The 14,356-nt window shown below is 38.2% G+C and overlaps 1 protein-coding gene across 3 annotated transcripts in view; it reads right to left on the bottom strand.

Moving 5' to 3' along the window:
* Nucleotides 1–14,356, bottom strand: part of PARP8 (poly(ADP-ribose) polymerase family member 8) — a 140,286-nt gene that overhangs the window by 82,599 nt on the left and 43,331 nt on the right. For all 3 annotated transcript variants that reach the window (XM_080373077.1, XM_080373078.1, XM_080373079.1), the window contains exon 3: nucleotides 1,895–1,932. In XM_080373077.1, coding sequence (XP_080229203.1) covers nucleotides 1,895–1,932 — 38 coding nt within the window. The remainder of the gene's footprint in view (nucleotides 1–1,894; nucleotides 1,933–14,356) is intronic.

Here is a 14,356-nt window from a genome sequence, read left to right as displayed (position 1 = left end):
AGGACATCAGCGCAAAGCTACCCAGACTTGACACCATGGCACTCTGACATGTCCCTGAAACACCCCTTAAGTTACATGCCAAAGAAGAGAGCCACAATCAGCAGTAATGTTAAGTTAGAGATTTAGGATAAGGACAGATGACAAAGAATCTGGTTTACCAAGTCAAAACAAGTATTTTATGATCAAGCCTCTAAAATGGAAAAAAGCCATTATCACTCTTAACACACTGAACACCTCTTCATCACAAAGCAAACATGCATCCTGCAGAAGCTTGAGATATAAATGAAATCAGGTCTTCCAAATCCTTGAAGGGTTAGACTTCATTCAGTAAACATGTACAGCTGGTTTACCAATCCCCCAATCCCCCTGTCAGCTACAGTTCTGCCTTTAAAATACAGGGAGTAATGGCAGAGAATATTCATTAGGTTTAAAAGCAACCAAAGTCACTCAGGTTTGTAGGCCATCCAGGCATGCTACAAATAGCATTGTAAGGGAAATCTGAGGTCTGTCAGAAGAATTTGCCAGGAGATGAGATCTCATGTGCTGTGGGAGTAACTGCTGGTCAGTGCTCCAGCCTGCCATTTAGTTAAGGCTTCCCAGAGATCCAAGTTTTGTGATGTTTAATAAACTAAACTGTTAATAACTTATGATGGTATTTTTCCCTCCATTCATTATCAGGGCAATGAAGTAATCAGTAAACCAATTTATTTGTGGTATGACTGTGTATTTTACGAATATCAGTTTCTCCCCTTTACTGCATGTTGAATAATTATTAGTAGCAGTTTTCCCTCCAGTTTTTACCAGTGAAGAAAGTATCTCTCATAAATATTGTTAATATTCTTTCAAATAATCCAGTGTATTTAGCATCACTGCTGATGCTTGCTGATTTCTCTCTGTATCTGCTTCAAACGCTCTGGTGTTTTGAACAATATAGTCTACTCCTTAATAGTAAAGAAGATCAAAGCCTCACTTCTTTAGAGATTCTAAAAGAAACAAGAAATATTTCTTTTAGAAATATTACAGAGATGTTACAGATAAAGATCAAAAAAGGCCAGAGGGCTTCATATCATTCACGGTACTTACACGTAAATAATCCCAAGTGCGAAATACGCAATATCATACAATCCAACAGTACTACCATGAACCTTTACCTGCACAGCACCTGTCTGCCCTCATCCTCACTTTCCTCTCCTCCTTCTGCTAACCTCTGTGCCACCTGAAGTATCTGTGCAGTCCTTTGTGAAGGAAATCAGGGAAATAAGCCAGCTGAAAACTAGCTTTTGCTTTTGCCTGGTGTTCTTCATGTGAATAATTCCCCTTGTCTAGATTGGCTGCATGGTTATACAAATGCTTTTGCTAACCCAGCTCAGAGTATGAAAGGGATGAAGGACTGAGCAGCTGGCAACAGCTTTGCAAGCTTATGTTACCAAAGACATACCCATATACAAACTCTTGGCTTCAACTGACCCCAAAAAGCATCAGTGCATAGTCCACAGGCTTAACTTGAAGAACATGGGTAGTCTCATTAAGGTCTAATGCAGAAATGCTTGCTGGCCCCATGCCAGGCTGCCCAGCCTCTTGAAAGATCAAGCTTTATCTACCATGCCAAAAAGGAGCTGGGCGCTTTCTCACTCCTATCACTGTTGGCTCCAGACATGGAAAGCATCATATAAGTTCCAGTCTCTGTAAACTTGTGAACCAGGTTTTCTCACCCTGACCCAGCTGACAAATGATGCCTGGAAAGGAGAAATGACTGTGAAAATAACTAATGGAAAATGATTAGCACAAGGATGCACCTGGAAGACAACAACACCCTTTCAGATCGTCTCATCTGAATAGAGCAAATTGTGGTAACATGCATATGTGTGTCATGGACAAGAATGTTGCACTGTACCTGGGTAATCCTCAGAGACATGCACTGAATAGGATACACTGTAAAAAGAAAAAACAAACAAACAAACAACAGAATTAATAACAACAACAGTAACTGCTGGCATAACATTTTTTTCCTGCTCCTGTATTGTGTTTTTTTACAGGTTCCTGACAGTTTCCAGGACAGAAAATAACAGCTATTCTGATTGCTTTTGAAGTGCTCAGCTAAAAATAAAAGTGTCATGCCCATTTTGAAAACTTATTTTGCTAAACTGGCACATCCCGATTTCAACCTTCTTAGAATATCAAGACTGCATTATATTCACTTTAGAATAACATTGCACAGTATCTGTGCTTAGGTTTAAAAAAATAAGTTGCTCTTTGAACAGAACTGGAAAAGCCTAAAACCCAGAAGTTTTCCCTGCTTCTGGTTTCTCGGTTTGAGTCAAGACTCAGTAGCAAGCCTTGCTTGCTGGCTGGGGCACTTCTGTATCTTCCTATTAGTCTCAGTAAAGGCTCTGAATGGTTCGGGCACCTTCCTCTCATCAGGACCTCATATTCGTAACAGCTGTGGCAATTTTATTTGATTCCTCTACCTCTTTGCCAAACTGAGTTCAAATCAAATTTGAAAGAGACATGGTCACACTAAAGGGTAGCTTTACTACATGGATTACCTGAGTCTGTTTCATAAGAAAATAAGTTATACGAACACAACGTCCTGGTCCTCCAGCCCAGCCCACATGTTCTTTCCCTACCACCCAGTGAGATCTTCACTAAATTCACTGCTGAGAGCAGGAAAAATGGGCATAGTGGTTGGCTCAGTTATCTAACTAGCCACGAAGTCCTTCTGAATTTTTGCAAGGTTACTGTGTGTCTTAATTTTGCATTAAAAGCATTCAACTCTGCAGCACGCTGAAAGCTTTCTGTTGTATAATTCATGTTCTTTCCACTTCTACATTCTATAAATTGTATGTGTCAACTTACACATTTAAATAATACATGGTGTGTGTTCAGGTCTGTAGAGAGTTAAGCAGACAAAGGCAGGATGGCATAGTCCTTTAATAAATTTTGGTGTGCACTGTACATTGCTGAAAATTGTTTCAGTGGATCTTTCTAAATTACATGAATATAGTTTCCATATAGAGTACAAAATAAAACTAGGTATGATTTTTTTTCTTTTTTTCTCTCAAGGACTTCCATTAAATGAACTACACTGTCACAATCCAATGATTGTAGGGGTGATCAATATGAAAAAGTAGGTCCCTCACACTTTCTTCCATAAGTCAATCTATTACCACACAGCTCTGTCACCTGTTTTTGCACATCATCTATTCTAGCATAATTCATTTTATGTATTGTTTAACTAAGAGGCAAAGATACCTGTTTCTTCAATGGCTGAGATGTTCACATAAATTGGAGCAGAAAGAGTGTTTATTACAGCTGACAAAAGATTTAGCCACACAACTCTTGATAGCCTCAGTCAAGCCAGAATTAAATCCCATCACTGTGTCCATCTGAAAAGCATTAATAGAAAACCTATCCGCCAAACCATAATTATGGTAGTATGCTGGAAATAGCAATCTGATGATCCTGAGCTGTCACTTCAAAGAAAGTATTTAAAGGAGATGTGAAGCAAGATTAAAGAACAAAATGCCTGAAAATAGGATAATTACTTCCAATTAAAATAAAGCAATAGTTTTAATTATTTTTTTATTTAAAAAACAGTAGTTTTTATTAAATTTGTTCAGTTCCTAAACTGATTCAGTTTAGGAACTGAACAAATTTTAGTATAGCCCTCAATTCAGCAGAACTATTAGTTTATTATGCTGGGTATGTTTAATCTGGAAATCTTTACATTATTAGTTTCATTCCTCTCCCCCCAGCCCCCCCCCCCCCCCGCCCCCCCCCCCACCCAAAAGGGAATGTCTAATTGTCTTCTTTCCATCTAAATTCATATTTTCAGCACATGTTGGGACCTCTGTTCTGCCCTTTTCTCTTCAGTGTCCCCAGATCAGTGTACTTTGAGAAGTATCAGTGAAGTATTATACTAGACAAAGATCTTATGGGAACATCCTTTTAGATAGTCCATTCTTCTCACATATATTTAAACTCATATTCAGGGAGAATAAGGCTTGTTTGAGCCCCCAGACAAATGAAGTGGTACTTTGCTTGAGCTTGTCATCTTAGGTTAGCGATGTGCAGGCTATGGAAGCAAAAGGTGGAAATAAAACTACCGAACAGAACACAACTTGGTTTTCTGTCTCAGCTTGCCTCTGCGAGTGTTGCACAGGATCACACTTCAGCACATTTTTCTGCATTCAGGATAAACTGCTTCCTACTGACTGTGCACCTGATTTGTCAGAAAACAAGATATACCAGGCTAACAAAGGTCTCTTAAGAGGCTCCTGTCCTGCAGCCACCCACGCATTTTCCCACTAACTTCAATGAAGATGCAGATGTTCAATGCCTCCCAGTGTTAAAACTTCTTAGAGCCACAGAAAGCCAGTACTGAAGCAGCTTTCTTGCCTGAGTATGCAGAAATGCAACTGGACTCAATTTAGGCCTGGCCCCCTCATCGATGTACATCATGATTATTCCAGTGAGGGATGTAATTTTTCCTTCTGGCAATGCAGTTCCTCTGTACAACCCTATTGCAGTTACATTGCTATAAATACAACTTATAGCACTATAATTTATTTCCATTCCCATAAACACATTCTAACCAGCCAACCATCATCCTTGCTCATTCAGTTACATTGCTTTAGTTACATCAACATAGTTCAACACTTGAGTACAAACAAAGCCTCAATGATGGTGTTATTTCTGTTTTATTCAGCTTAGACCCTCTGCAGAAGGTATCCTACAGTATATATGCTTCTTGACCTTTAAAGTCAGAACAAGCTTAATACTAGAAATTGCCTAATAAAATTTTAACACAGTAAAGCACCATATAACAAATTAGTGCAAGCTGTGGTGTTTCACTGATTATGAGTTTTTAATGTAAACTTCTTTTTGCTTGAAATAATATTAACATGTAGATCCACAGCCTTAGCTTAGTAACAATTCTACTCACAGGGGACTCCTTGCAAGCTTTTTGCAATGTGCTTTAAGCATAACTGTTCCTCCTTCAGAAAGGCTATCTTGCAAAGGTCTCTCTGCATTTGAGAACTAATTCATCAGATAGATGGAGACCCACCACTTAATTGTTATTTTTCAGATTAATCAGTTCCAATTTGATACAGAACAAGCAAATTCACCTGCATTTGATATTGCTATAATTTATATATATATATAAAAAGCTAGTTAGAGAGGAGTGCAGTCTCCAAACTGATTATACTACCAGGTAAAATATTACCCAAAAAATTGAATCTCCAGGGCAAAGAAAGAAATCCATGAAAACTGAGAAAGACAGCAAAGCAAAAGTTATTGCAACAAAACTCATTCATATAAAGGAAAAATACCAGCTTCACCTCTGTAAATCAATTTGTAAGATTGTTTCCTATGTCTTGAACTGCAGTACCATGAACTATCACGGTACAAACCCGTGGATCAGACATGCATCCTAAAGCCACAATGATGCTGGAGCTGGAGTGTATCTTCCCATCAAATTCACATTATCTCAACTCTATGCCACCTGTAGTTTCTCTCTAGGAAAGAAATCCATTAAGATGCATTTCCAGCTGTTTTGCACAGCAGGAACAATGTGAAGCATCTGGCTCGAGTCTAAGATTTATGCCCATAGAATGGTTATGACAATTCAATCAGCTCTGTCCCACGGCAACGGCTGACTTACTGCCTTATTAAGTGTGGAAATTGTGATCTAGTTTTGTCATGGTTTAAATCCAGCCAGCAACTAAGTACCATGCAGCCGCTCACTCACTTCCTCACTCCCACAGCCCTGGTGGGATAGGGAGGAGAATCAGAGAAAGGTAAAACTCATCTGTTGAGATAAGAACAGCTTAATATAAAGTAGAAGATGATGATGATGATCACAATAGCAATAGTAATGAAAAGGAAAAAGAAGAATAAAATCCAAGAAAAAGAAGTGATGCACAATACAATCGCTCACCACCCGCTGACCAATGCCCAGCCTGCCCCTGAGCCGTGATTGGCTCCTCCTGGCCAACCTCCCCAGTTTATATACCCCGCACTATGTCCCATGGTATGGATCATCCCTTTGGCCAGTTTGGGTCAGCTGCCCTGTCTCTGCTCCCTCCTGGCTTCTTGTGTACCTGCTCACTGGCAGAGCATGGGAAACTGAAATTCCTTCACTTACAGTAAGTGCTACTTGGCAACAACTACAACATCAGCGTGTTAACATTATTCTCAGACTAAATCCAAAACACAACACTGTACCAGCTACTAGGAATAAAATAAACTCTATTCCAGGCAAAACCAGGACAAGTTTCTATTCCAGTTTTAGCTGTCTCTACCAGAGCCAGAGCTCCATGTGCTAACATTGTAGCTTGCAAACTTGCTGATGAATAGAAACAAGATTTTTTGTCATGTGGAATCTTACATTAGTCTAATGCCAATCTATAACAAGATATAAGAAAACAGCAAATAGGATTTTCTTAATCTTAATGCATCTGGAACAGAATTCAGAAGAGACTACTTTTTGTTTACAACAAATAAAAATCCCAGATCTAGCTCATCAATGAAGTAATGCCAGAAGTTAATAGGATGACTGAAACTTCATACCTGAAGAAAAAATACTAAGACTCAGCAAAGTAAACTCTGGACAAATATGTAAGATTAAATGCTACTATGGCATTGATTACATGCCAGGGTCAACTTCTGAGTAAGTGGTGAGCTGAAGAAAAGAATAGTGAAATCTTCATAAGAAAAATAAAATTATACTGGTGAAAACTTTGAGCCAAAGGGCCTTTTTAATGACCAGTACAATACTTCTGGAAGCACAGTGTGATATAGACTTGATGGTTTTACTCTCCTCTAGGTGAGGCAGTAAGAAGGAATAAGGTCCAATTGAACAGATACAACTGAAATTGTGTTCTTTTTCCAATGCCTAACTATCAATTCTCCAAAATTACTACTGATCTTCAGTAGCTACACATAATATGCCACAGTGGAACATTTCATGAATGTCCACTAATTCTGCAGAAAATATTCCCACTTCCATCTTCACTCCTTTGTTTCTTTTCTTTGAAAATGCTTCCAAATTCCTCAATGGATTCCTATTACTTTCACAGCCTTTAGCTTCCTCTTCTGTTTCAATAAGACCACCATTTGATACTGAAGCCTGGCCCTTCATATTGTGTCACTTATGACAAGCCTTTTTCCTCAAATGAAAGAAAATTGGTACAAAAGGATTCCACCTTGAACACAGGCCACTCTCTTCTAGTAATTGGTCTGAGATCAAGTTTGAAACCTAAGAGCTTGGCAATAAATCATATCACAAATACAAGGTAGACATTAAAGATGTACTGTGGGTTTCCATCCAAACAAAACTTTCAGATTGCATTCCTGAAATATCTGACCTTTGAAAAAATACCTTGAGAATTGGTAGAAGATGAGGCATTTAGGTACTGGCCAGCTGGAAAACTAAGCCATTTACACAAAAAAATCTGAATACTTAACAAGAAAAGATTTATTTTTTTTTAGTTTAGTTCATTTGAATTAGGAAATTCTCTGAAAAGAGCTACAATTCAAAATTAATAGTTAAACACACTGCAAAAGGCTTCAATGTGAAGTCTTCCTTCTGATCTGTGCAAGATGACATGCATGCAAATAACAGCAGAAGAGACCCAGCAGCCATAAGCAGCAATTTTCTATGGCAAAAAGATCTCTTCTGCTTAATGGACAGACAAGCCTTCCAAATCCACAGCCTGGAGACAATAATTTTGTTCTATGCTGAAAACCGAACAAACAAAATAACTATGAAAGCAATTAAAAACTAAGCAAAAATTACTGATGTGTTACTTACAGCTAGGACAAAGGAACTTAATGCAAACTCCCCCTTCGGTGTTCAACTGCTACAACCATGAGTGAATGATAATGTCAGGTTTTTTGACAATTTATGAACAAGTGAATTAACAAAATACTTCATCACTTGGTATGTATGACTACCGTGCTATTAAATACTTTGATAGCTTTCAATGGAGCTCTTAAAAAACAATGCAATTACACTACAGGAAAAATAATCTTGCTCTTCCGCTCTACAGCTTTTGAAAGATTCCATCCCACCCAGCACACATCAGCTGAGAAATTGCTCCACTGACGCTCATATTCAGAAATATACCTAAAACTGTGGCAGCATTCTGAATTTTCTTATGAGGAAAATTTTGTATTCAACTATTGCTAACATTCACAATGCCTTTAGTAAAAAATATGGAGGCTTTTAAAATGTATTTATAAAATGATAATACAATGCACATCTTACTGCACTGCAAATCCCACTAAAGACTGAAGTAAATACTATTAGACAACACAAACCAGCAAGTACTGCATTCCATTCATTCATGATCTTAAAGGTCTTTTCCAACATAAAACAATTCTGATTCTGATACCTTTGACAGTCCCAGTAACATAACAAAACATAAATGGAACTGCTGGAACTGCAAAAAGTTCCAGTTGTGTAAAACACTAACAAAGTGACATGCATCTCCAAACAGAGGGACATACAAACAGTAGTTAGAATCACGAGTTGGAAATATGATAGATAGCACAACACATGGCACGGTTCTGAAAATAAAAGTTTGCATAAGGCTTTTTAAAATATAAATACAGACTTTTTGCTCTTTCACACAGTGAAATAACTACTGAAACACAGGACTTCTTTTTTTCCAGCAGTGAAATAAAACCTGATGTCATTAAATAAAACAACAATTACTGAAAAACAACCTTATTATTGCCTGAAAAGAGAATTAGAAGTCTCCACAAACAAGACGAAAATTAAGAGAAGGTAGACCTAAGTTTTCATGCACATATTAGCAAAGCTATTAAAAAAGTGACTGTTAATCAAGGGCAGCAAAAATAATCTCACTATATGAAAATTTATTTTCTTTTAAAATACAGATTTTAGAACTTGAATTAAATCCCACTGAAGTCCATGGGAGTCTTCAGCACATGACAAAGAAGATTACAGGCAAGTTGCACAGGAAATAGAAGACTTCTGGCCCCTACCACTCTCCTGGTACTTCTAGACACAGGTACTTAATCACTTTGCTGAAAATTTCAAGATGTATTCCAAACGGTGCAAAATTTGGCAAGTACTTTTTTCCCCTTTTTTTTTATATCTGCAGCTTATTTATACAACTGGACGGTGAACCATTTCACATCCATACTATTTTCTGGATTCCCGATTAAAACTAGCTTCATGGATTTCTAAACAGCTTTTGAAGTACCCTTTAAAATGTTTTGCATATACATGTCTGCACCTCGGCAATTTGTTTCCAGACACTGGCCACCTTAAATCTCCTTCTGAAAGACACTACTTCAATGAGTTTCTGTATCCCTTGTGATTCAGTACATGATGACCCAGCATCAGTCACAGCTATTTTTTGCTGCTAAACAGAGCCAGGCTCTTGCAAAGAATTGAAATTAGTGCACACATTCCTTTCACTATACATCAAAATTCCCCGTGGTGCACCAGCAAAGAATAACAAGTGACTGAGTAATCTTTTCCTCCGGATGCTGAGGAACGTGCATGTGTGATGACATATGAAAAGTCCCAGGCACATGTATTGATGACAAATTAGAGCTATTCCAAAGAGACATGAGCAGTGTCAATGTGCCAAAAATGGCACTGCTTTCATTTTGTGACATAACCTACAGGAACAGAGGTGCTGAGTCAAAGTTATTATGTTTGCATTTGGCACTAAGAATAATTGCACTACTGGTCTTTTCATGCAATCGAAGTGCATCTGAATCAAATGGTGAACATTATTCAGGAAGTCCCACCTGATTTTGCACATTATTCAAATAAAGGGGATACAGAAGGCTACAGCTCAACCACTTCCTTTTTGCAGAGCATCAGATGAAAAAGTCATGGCATCTTCTAGTAAATGCACCAAAGTCTTCATCACTCCAATAAACATGAGGACACTCAAAAAGTTAAAGTTATCACTGATGATGATGATGATGATGATGATGATGATGATGATGATGATAATAATAATAAGGGGGGGAGGGGGGAATTCTGTGTTGTGTGTCATTCTATAAAGAGTTACATCAAAATATGGCTGCACATGCAAATCTAGGTTGTCCACAATCAGGCCACAGCAGATTCAGACCATTTCACCCAGAACTACAAAAGCCACCTCTTCTTGCAGTCATCCTGTCTGACCGAGTCCAGCTCCCTCCCCTCGACATGGATACACCTTAAATCTCTCTTCTGTGAACTTTCTTCACAGATTCCACTGGTTTGAATTCTTCCTCCATCCTCCCCATTAGCTCTTCAGCCAACTTCAGCCTTCCCCAGGACCCAGAGTGCAAAACAAACTCAGGACAGTAACCTCTTGAGCCAGCTCAGCTGCAGCCAGAGAAGCATATATGATCATAGCCTTTGGGCACTGCATTTCCAGGGTTGGGCCCATCTTCTACTACATGTTTTTTACAGTCTCTGTCTTGTGGGTTTTTTAAAGAAGAAAGTTTCTCCTCTCCAGCTTCTTTATTTTCTTTTTGGAGCGTTGCTGTCACAAGCAACCACGACATAGTCTTTTTGGAGCCAGTTAAAAGTTATCTTAAAGCCACAGGGTTTTGGTCTACATTTGTCCTTCCTATTGGAAGGCTGTTCAGAGGCTCTTGTGGCTGTAATTCCAGTAATTCAGTTTTCAATTAAGATCAATTGAACAGAAACTGTTTGTCCAACCCTTGTATGAAGCTTCTGTGTTGCGATCTTTCAAAACAAAAATACAAGGACACAAAAAGAAACAACCACGATACCAAGGCAGGGAAACAAGGCAAACTTCAAACTGAACAATTCAGTGATCAAAACAACAGAAGAGAGCATCTTGTGACAGGAAGATCTACCCAATCATTTCAGCAGATAATTCCAGCACCTTACCAATCCTTAAAAAAACCCAAACAAACCAGCAACAAAAAACCAAACTATATAAACCTCTGGAGACATTCAATGTTTAACTTCATCATGTCCCTAACAAATGGAATGATTCCTTTCCTTTACATGCAGTGTTCGGCAATAGGCATCCTTTTTAGACCACTCTCCATATTCATTAATTAGATGGCATTTTGCTTGTTTATCTAATGAGGTGTGTAACAGCCACTGCTGTTCAGGAAAAAGTGAAAATTTAAATACTTTTCCCTTCAATTCTTTGAGATATCTCACAGAATTAAAAATTTTCCCTTCTACCCAGCCCACACCCCCACCCTCAGCCCCCCAAATAAAGTCCCCAGTACTTCTTGGTATAGATGAGATACTGTATTTGTGGACTAAACTCTTTTCTGTAAGTTCCATACATACAGCTTCCATTAATATCAATACAAACTCAATATGTAACTTCCAAATACAGAATTTGAATGTCAAACTATAGCTTTTAGGAGTCATCTGAAGTAAAAGTGCATATTCTTGCACACATTCAATATAAGACAATCCTGTAGGGAAAGATTTTTAAAAGATATTACCAATGGAATTGCCCAACACAATTTATTCACACCAATATAAGGCATTCACATAATTCAGGAGCACTGGCATACCTACAGCTTGTTATTTATCTATTTCTTACAGGTACACATAGTATTCTGGTCAAGTCAGGCGGTGTCCAGCACCTCTGAACATTGCTAGATTATGATACACCACAGACCCGTATCCTGCACATATTTTAATCCAGGTGACAATTGCTGTTCCTGACTCCTATGCCACATAGCTGCAAGGATTGCTTGCAAACCTGAGGGGTTGGCTTATCCTGCTGTACCATTAGAGTAACATGGTCAAAACCACACTGTTTTCTGTGTGTAAGCACACAAAAGGAGGTGCTTACAGTGGCTAGCTGCAATGCCAGTGGGCTTGCCTCTTCAGCCCAAAAGACCCAAGAATTACAGTGATGCAAGGGACAGTATGAAACATGAGAGCAGGACAAACTCTCACCCCTGCAGCCTCACAGGGATAGCTGCAACATCTCTGCAACTATACCAGAGTCATGAACAGCCCACACTCATGAACAGCAAATACAATGGAAGATACAATATGAGGTAACAAGAAGAGATTACTTTTTTCCCCCCTTTTCTTTTCAGATATGACAGTTTCAGTCTGAGGGCACTGGTACACTTCAAATACAGCATTCAGTCCTGGGCATCCTTAGCATTAGAAAGATTTCAGTGAACTGGGGGGAGTACAGGAATTATCAAGAAACTATCACCAATGGGGCAGAACAGGCCAGTAAGCAGAAAAATGTAAATGAGTTCAGACAGCTAGGTGTACAGAGTACGGCAAATCAATGAGCAAGTGTGACAGCAAATGTGATGACTGCTGAGACACATTTTCCAGAGTGCAAACATGAAGATGGGATATCATATTTACACGATGGCCCATGGGAAAATGGCAAGCCATATTCAGGTGAAATTGGAGTAAAAAGTGTAACTTGGCTGAAATTCAGAAATGGAGAACCCCATTGAACAGTTATAGTTAGTCTCCCAGGGAAGGGACAGAGGGCTAATCACATAGGCATCACATCCACACAAAGTCAGGATGGAAAAGGAGCTTAAGTAAATTAATGGAAAAATTTTGCATTGGCAAGGTTACTAACAAATATGTTTCCCATTGCTAATGTCAAGAATTATGAATGAGTAAAATGTTACTTGCCTTTCTCACTCGTAGCTCGGAGAACCAAGTTGTAGATTCAATATTACATTGATGACTCTCAAAGTGACTCATGGAAAAAATTCAAAGCATACTCCTGTACTACTATTTCAATTGTGTGCAGAGTAATAGTAGCAGAGAATTTCAGTTCAAGCACTTTTTTCAATTTTTTAATTTTTTTCAATGCATCTGAAGTGGCAGCATTGACTAAGATCTGAAACAGCTCTTCCACCACCTTCTCATGGATTTTAGCTGATCCTGAATATCACACACTCTGGATTTCTTCTTTGTGACAGAATGCAACAGAAAGCATATGCACTTTCCGCTCCCCCCCCCCCCCAGTTTAGGCATAGCATGTGTATCGGTTCTATATAAGTAGTGTTAGAAACTAATAAAGTTGAGCAAGATGCATAACTCATATTGAGCGTCTTCTTGACTCCAGCGAACCCTTCTTCCAACATACCCAACCAACCATACCTGAATATAATCTGGCAGATATTCCTGCAGAAAATAATAAGCAAACTGTAGAACAAATCTAAAATGGTAATTTTAGAACCCTACCCCAACATGTAGTTAGATTTTTAATACCATTTTAATTTGTAAAGATACAATTAAAAAATACCTCCACTAGTCTTAATTAGATCCCTGTCTTCTCAAAAAACTAATTACATATCAGATGAAGCACTATCTTAGGAAGCCCCTGTATTCTTGCAAAGGCAGAGGCAGTTCTATTCCCAGCTCTGTTACAGTGAATTGCTATATGCCTCCCAGCAAGAAAAAATGCACACATTTTCAAAAGGCTATCATTACCTACAAAGCTCTCTAGACAGTGATTTACCTTTCATGTGTGCTGAACCTCTACATCTGCGACAGAAATGAGCAGGAACCATCAGCCATTTTGAAAAATAAGGCCTTACAGTCCAGATTTCAAAAATAATTAGGCAACAATAATTGTGCAGAAATGGCAGACAGACCCCTAAACTGTTTATATTCCCTTGAAAATCCCATCAGTACATATCCACCATTTTAGATACTTCAGTGTACTCACAAAGGTATGTCTGTTTTATCATGGATTTCTATAGAACTTTAGGCATCTTAAAAGGTATTCAGCCACCTAAGAACCTTTTATAAGGCCAGCATGTAAGTATCTTTGAGAAACATAAAATATGACTGATGCTAAGGTACTCAGAATTGGTACTTTTCAAAACAAACAATGAAATCCTGACCCTATGAAATTTGATGACCAAAACTCTCCTTGACTTAAAAAAAAGTGAAAGTTTACCCTTGTTTTAGCTTCCTTGTCAGCAAATCTGCCATCAAAAAATGTCAGGGATTATGTACTCCCTTCACCCCTTCTTTACTCCTTGCTTTGTCTGTATGGTTTAGCACACTCAGCCACGAAAATGATCACCAAAATTTGGAAAGCATCCTGAAGATGGGAAATGACTGGTAAGCCCTAAGTTTTGTAATCAGACATTCCATTATTAAGAATAATTATTATATTCCATTATTAAGAATAATTATTAAGTAGTATTATTAGTAAGTATTAAGTAAACATGGCTAGAAAACTTTAGTCTTCTGCTAATGTGAGATTAAAACCTATAAATCTTTCACTAATTCAGAGCTCTTAATCTGAAGATCTCAGAGCCTTTAATAAAGACAGAGCTATGAAGACTAATGTAAAGAAAAATGAGATAGTATAAAGAA

This window comes from Falco punctatus (assembly GCF_963210335.1).
Source record: "Falco punctatus genome assembly, chromosome: Z".
Taxonomy (NCBI): Eukaryota; Metazoa; Chordata; class Aves; order Falconiformes; family Falconidae; genus Falco; species Falco punctatus.
The sequence above is the reverse complement of the archived record's forward strand: the minus strand, read 5'-3'. Positions and strand labels throughout refer to the sequence as shown.